Source organism: Styela clava, chromosome 11 (assembly GCF_964204865.1).
Source record: "Styela clava chromosome 11, kaStyClav1.hap1.2, whole genome shotgun sequence".
NCBI lineage: Eukaryota > Metazoa > Chordata > Ascidiacea > Stolidobranchia > Styelidae > Styela > Styela clava.
The window spans coordinates 8810572-8817924 of NC_135260.1; the positions used below are offsets into that span (position 1 = coordinate 8810572).

At 34.0% G+C, this 7353-nt stretch overlaps 1 protein-coding gene across 1 annotated transcript; it reads left to right on the forward strand.

Moving 5' to 3' along the window:
- Positions 1-35: 35 nt before the first annotated feature.
- LOC120347149 (galactocerebrosidase-like) lies at positions 36-6125 on the forward strand. The gene is made up of 7 exons (XM_039417021.2): positions 36-440; positions 1437-1674; positions 2151-2382; positions 2817-3374; positions 4164-4342; positions 4772-5014; positions 5535-6125. Exons 1-7 carry the CDS (start codon positions 43-45, stop codon positions 5781-5783), a joined length of 2097 nt encoding a protein of 698 aa, XP_039272955.2. The 5' UTR covers positions 36-42; the 3' UTR covers positions 5784-6125.
- Positions 6126-7353: the final 1228 nt, after the last annotated feature.

The following is a 7353-nucleotide window of genomic DNA, read 5'->3' on the forward strand; positions in this document are numbered from 1 at the left end:
GCAAGTGATTGTTGTTAAACATTGAGTGTAATAATCATCAGCATGTTGAAATTTCAAGTTACTACTTTGCTCTCGGTTATCACAATCTGCTCTAGCTTGCGATATGGGTCACATTTTGATGAACCTGTTCTGCATATGGTAAAATCAGCTAGCAGTGGTGTAAAAGATCAAGAAACTACATACAAAATAAGTGACGCTGGTGGTTACGGTCGTATATTTGATGGAATTGGTGGACTCTCTGGTGGAGGTGCTACTTCTAGACTCCTAGTAAATTATCCAGAAAAATACAGGAACCAGATTTTAGATTACCTGTTCAAGCCTAACTTTGGAGCATCATTACATATACTGAAAGTTGAAATAGGTGGTGATGCTCAATCAACTGATGGATCGGAGTCATCTCACATGCATACAGAGGATGAAACACCAAATTTTAATCGAGGGTATGTATACCAGAATTTTAAACTTTTTACTATCAAAAAAATTCTTATTGCCTTAGTTGTAGTTGATGTTGATGAAGAGATGTTAGTGAATTGACATAAAATGATACAAGTTGCTATGCTCTTATTAAAGACTATATGTAAAACATATACTTTTATGTACAGGGTTTAAAATAGTAATTGTATTTTTGTCCAGTGTTTTCTAACTGATTTATGATGCCCCAGTTAGACAGTGGGTATAGTTCAATGGATCTCTAACATTCAATGATCCGATGCCCCCTTTCAAAGTATCTCAATACTAATGGCCACATGCTTTTCAATAGAAAAGTATGGTTTGTGATTGTTTCCAGTAGTTATTTTATCATGTTTAATAATAATAAAAACACATGTAGTTCTAAATTCCTAATGTGTGACATCCCTAGTTGAAATGAAATTTGAATATGTGCAATGAAATTGTAATCTTTTATTCATGATGTTTGTTATCAAACACTGATAGTCAAATAGCAGGTTAGGCATTATGTGCATTCCGTTCCCATGCATGCAGTGAAATTTTATCAAGTGTTATTAAAATTTATAAATGATATCAAATAACTTTGCACAAATGACTTGGACAGTGGTGTGGATGAGTATGCAATTTTTTGTTTGTTTGTGGATGTATATCATTATTTTTCTTTAAACTTAAAAGTTTTCTACTTAGCCTAAGACTTTAACTCTCTGCCAATCTAACTGACAATAATATTTTTTCCCATATTATTTTATTAAAAGTTGCCTCACACCTTATCCCTAAACAAGGCTTTTTTCAAGCATTCACAGCCCGCTATGTTTTGGAAAAAGTACAATATTTGAGCGTACGGGCTAACCAATTTTAAACACCCTTGGTGGGGAAATCAACCTGATTTGACGGTTCGCAATCATTGTTGAATTTTGTAACAAACTATCGTTTTTTGTTAGTACACTGTACGCATTATGGTATTCTGTATATCTACTGGTATATTATAGGTATGAATGGTGGCTGATGAAAGAAGCAAAACAAAGAAATCCTGACATCAAATTAGTGGGATTGCCGTGGGCATGGCCTGGTTGGGTAGGTCAGGGAACTGCTTGGCCATTCACAAATAACACAAAAGCAGTGGGATATATAATATCATGGATTCTTGGGGCCAAATCTGAACATGGTCTGACGATTGATTATATTGGAATCTGGAATGAAAGACCATATGATGCAGGATATATAAAGGTAATAAATGATTTAAAAATTATTTTTTGGAGGCTGAATTCTTGAATGCTAAATATGTACCAAGCATAAGAACTGCAAATCAAAATCAGTTTTAATTGAAAAAAGTTTGAATAAAATAATGCATATGAAAAAGAAAGTTTTAACATTTCTAAAATAATTTTAATGTGTTTGCATATAATCTGGTATGATTTGAATTTTAATGTCTTCCCAGGCTGGAAAATCCCATAATTGTGAAATTGTGATTGATGGCACAGATTTGTGCCTGTAATATGAGAATTATTTTGATGCAAAATTAGTCAGCAGTGTGGTCATCTTTTACAAAGTTTTTGATTGTACCATGAATTGCAGCTTGTAATTTATCTCTCGTATATTTGTTTTTTGTATAAACCACACACATTATGGTTTCAGTTGGCCAATTTTCTTATTGCTTCAAAAACAAGTTTCATTGAACAACTAAAATGATTATCTTATTGCAGCTTCTCAGGAAAATGCTTGACAGTCATAGTCTATCCAATGTAGCAATTATAGCTGCTGATGAATCACTTAGTTCAACAATTGCTCAGGCGATCTTGAATGATTCTGAATTAGGTAATGCAGTTGAAATAATTGGGACACATTATCCTGGTACAATATCAACATCGAAAGCGATTCAGACTCAAAAGAAATTGTGGGCCAGTGAAGATTACAGCACATATAATGATTATATTGGTATGTAAACAGTAAACACCCTCATGATATTTTATGTAATCATTGAATGAATATGCTTGTTATATGATATTGATTTGAATTCACGTGTTTTATTATGCTGTACTGTTGCGGAATTATATATATGATTTAAGTTATAATATCATGGAAAATTTTATGTTGGCAATTGCCAAACTGGAAAGACACAGGCCCTACCAAATATTATTATCACTTCATATATCCATAGATATTAGTGGCTGCTTGTACAGGGCCTTGTTTGAAGCAAATAGAAAAATTAATCAATAGAAAATAAACATTGTATGAACAAACATACTTAACAAAATCAACTCTTTGAAGATGGCTTTCTTTCTTTGTAATTTCCTCCTTTTTCTCCATATTTTGTATTGTTGTTATCGTCTTCTGGCGTAATAAGCAGCTTGAATCCCACACTTTTACAGGTGCAGGTTGTTGGGCTCGTATTTTAAACCAGAATTATGTGAATGGCAACATGACTGCTACGATTTCTTGGAACTTAATCGCAAGTTATTATGACAATCTTCCCTTTAAAAGATGTTCTCTGATGACGGCAGTTGAACCATGGAGTGGGCATTATGAAGTTCCCAGTGTTGTATGGATAACTGCACACACAACCCAATTTTCACGACCTGGCTGGATGTATTTAAAAACTGTAGGGCATTTGGAGAAAGGAGGCAGTTATGTGGCATTGAGCAATGGCAAAGAATTGACAATTGTAGTAGAAACTATGTCGCATGATCATTCTAAATGTATTAGACCCCCATTACCAGGATATACTGTAGAAGCACAGAGTGTTACTTTTGAATTGGATGGATCTTTTGCGTCATCTGTCAAAAGTTTGAATATATGGACTTCAGAAATTGGAAAAGATTCCACTGATGATCAAATATTCAAGCATTCAACAGTGACAGTTTCTGACAACAAATTTACAATAATGATGGAACCTGATAAAGTGGTGACCCTGGCAACTGTATCAACAGGTGAGTTTTAGCGTTTTTTTAATTTTGCTTTATTCCCTCATTGACTTTGAGTAAAGCTTGAAATTGTAGTCTCGCATCTTTTATTATTTTCATTGGAACAAGAAAGCAATACTCAATTAGTAGGGCGCCAAGGCGGCGTTGGTCCCACTCGCTCAAACAAGCAAAAATAGTACAGGGGATTGAGGGGAACTTATATAATACTCCATTGCCAAGTATAGGGACAAAGTAAGAGATTTCATTACTGGTTGAATATAGTCATGTATGCAAACAGTGTTTGTTCATCACATGATCTCCATTCTCCAATATCAATCATGCTGTGACATGATTTATTCAGTTGAGGTTGAAACAAATCAACACAGGACAAAATAAAAAAGTAGGAGCTTTCTGTAAAAATTTCAACCATTTTATTTTGTGGACCAATATAGCTTATCTTACCTATAGCTTTTGAAAATTGGAAAGCAACTGGTTTAGTAGTCAGAGAAGGGCAATGTTCGCAATAATAACAACAATTCAACAAAATGATCCAATCCATAGGTCCACTTTGTGCCTGGAAAATGTCTCCTAAAAGATAGGTCGATTCCTAAATGATCAAGCCATATAAAATTGATATCTTAACCCACATAAGCACTCTGAACAACACAAGTTTATTAAAACAATCCACTTGGTGTTTAATAACAGGACAACAACAACGACCACCGACAAAATAGTAATTAGGCGGGGGTTGCTTGCTTAGACCAACATTATTCAGCACTAGACTAATGATTACATCAATTCACTGTGTATTTTCAGGTAACAAAGGTTTTTATGATGGAGTGCCTGCTTCATCACCCTTTCCATTTCCATATGAAGATAATTTTGACAACATGACACAATACACAGAAGCACATAATTTTGCTGATCAGTCTGGTACTTTTGAAATTTATGAAAACAAGACAAGTACAGATGGGCACCAGTGGACAATGAGACAGGTGCAGTAAGAGAATTATTTTTTTGCAATATACAGGATGTCACGTAATAGTACTAAAAATCTAGTTGCAAAAAAGAAAAGGCAATAGCCACATTATGCAGTACGATGGTATTTTAAGTATTGATAGAGGTATTGCGTGCTCCCAGGAAAGCAGGTATGTCAAATGACAACAGGATTTGACAAACATTGAAGATTATATTTGGCTTTGCCTGTATGAAAATGTGTGTCCGGGTCTTTCACTTTACTTTGGTGAATGGTTGGATAGAATGATCTAATGATAGCTTATTGTGTTCAATAAATATTAAATTTATGTAATTTACTAACAATTTAAGACAGCGTTGAGTGAGATTGCTTCAATTGTTTTATCTATTGATATATATTCAATAAATGCCTTCTGTAAAAATTAAAATATACATATTATTTTATGTAGGTTGTTCCACAAAGACCTTTAACATGGTGTGATGATTCAGATTCGCCCATAACACTGATTGGAAATCATTCCTGGACAAATATGAATGTCACTGTCGATGTCAAGTTGGAAGATTCATCCGGTGTGTTTGTAGCTGCCAGAGTTGATGCTGGAGGTTGTGATGTTCGCAATGCAAAGGGAGTATTCTTATGGCTACACAAAGATCAATCATGGACATTAACAACAACATTAGAAAGAAATAAGGTAAGTTTTGTTTGCACCTAAGCAAAACTTTGATATTGAAGTTGAGTCCAACGTCTTTATCTTGTTTATTTAAAACAAGCATTGAATTGAATGCATTTCAATTGAGCTTGATTTAAACTCTTATGTTGAGAGTGTGAATGCACCAATCAAGATATCACTAATTGAAAATATTTTTTAAGTAAATTAAGTTCTTGTGAGGTTATGTATAATATAATAAATATTAGCTAATAGAGTAAGCTATTATGCATATGGGAGGGATATCATGGCTCGGTAGTCGCATTGGATCTGGAAATAGATAGACATGGACTTGATTAATTGAGAAACCCATATCTGACTATTGCCTATGTGAACCACCCTTTAGCTGCTAGTCTAGCAATGCCCTATATAAATTCATACAATTATTTCCATGTAAATTCAACATACAAAGGAATGGAAACGCAATTCCAAACAAAAGTCTTTTGACTGGATATTTGCTTAGTTATGCACTTTGAATAATGTATTCTCCTTGCTTTGTTTCTAGTATTTAGGTCGATGCTACTCTGACTGGGGATGTTGGCAAGGAATAGGCCTAAAAATGAATCAATCTGGATGGAACACAATCTCGGTTGCCATTACCGACACTGTCGTTTACGGATACTTGAATTCTTTACAAATTTTCAAGAAATCTCTTTCTGATTTACCTGATATACCTAAAAATGGCTGGGCTGCTTTCGGCGTTCAGTCGTTTGCTTATGCACAATTTGATAATTTTGTTGTCAAAAAGGCATGATTCATTCAAATTGTAAGCAGATTTATTGCCAAATAAAATGGAATAGAAATCAAAACAGTGTACCTAGATTGCAATATTATCATTTCATTGAAATACATCATTTCCATCTCAGCTGATCGATATTGAATATAATTATGATTATGCAATTTTTCTTTGTACTCATTAATTCTGATATTACAGTATATTTTTACAATCTTCACTATGATAACGTGCTATGCTGATGATTTATACATTGTTTCAATTACTCATATGCAGTATGGTGCCCTTCAATTGTGCTATTAATTTTTTTTAAATTAATAAAAGTGACAGAAATATTATGAAAAAATCGTGAATTATTCGTTTCTATGGGCGGTAAAACTATTTGTAACCTTCAAAAACTGGTATGGGCAAACTACGACCCGCAGGCCAAGTCCTGCCCATTGGGTAATTCAATCTGACCCACCGGATGCTGCCACAAACAAACCAATATCAAATTTGCTGTTCTACCTAAAAAATAACTCAGGGAATTTATTGAAATTGCGATTAAATTTAGTTTTGGCACAAATTATTGTTTTTTGCTTTTGTAGCACTGTAAATATTGTTTCTAAAATTAACTTTTACGTACTACATTAGGGGTTAACATATCTGGAAAGACAAATCCCTGACAGAATTTTAATGAGCCACATTGACCAATTTTACAACCAAAACAAATATATTGTGGTAGAAATTCACGATGTATCCAAAGACACAAGCTGTCGCCACTTTTTTTTTGGGAATAGAATAATTAAAGCAGCAAAATTATTGCCTAATCTTCAGCAATAGTGACTAAACGTTAGCACGGAATAAAGTAAGTGACAGGTAGTGCTATAGCAACTAACCCCCAAATGTACCCCATTTCATGTTGAAATCATCATGACAAAGTTAATTTTTCCCAAAATTCGAACAAAGACTTTCGTAGGAATCAAATTACACCAGGTTTAAGAACATAACAGGTTCCACCTAGTCATTATCAAATTAAAATTTATATTCTTAAGACCTTTGGCACTGATTGAAATAATTATATCTAAGTTCCCATCCGTACGATGTACATAATTACCCTTATTGAGATAATAGGAATTTCTGTTTATAACGTGAATCACGAGCTCACGTTTACAGCATTTAATTGGATTTATGATCAACGTATAAATACGACTCCGATATCTTTCGAGAGGGGATAGAAGACGATGTAAACCATTCTAAGCTAGTCTGGATAAATGTTATAAGATTTATATTCTGTGTATCGTGGAAATCTGAGAATAAAATCATATAGAGATTTTTAACGCATCTTCATTCACGTGGGCGTTGAAGCTGAAGGGTGAACGGGTGACTTGCAAGTTCTGAGACAATCTACGAAATAGCAATATACGGTAACATCCCATTCATTTACTAATCACATATGCTATAGTGCAACCAAATTACCGAGTACAAAATGCTGGCAATTCAGGTCATATGTGACATAGTTTTCTGAATGCGATGCAATCCGTGTAGCACAAAAAAGCTTGCATGTGACATATCTCTGTAAAAATAGGACTTCGTGGATGCGCAATATATA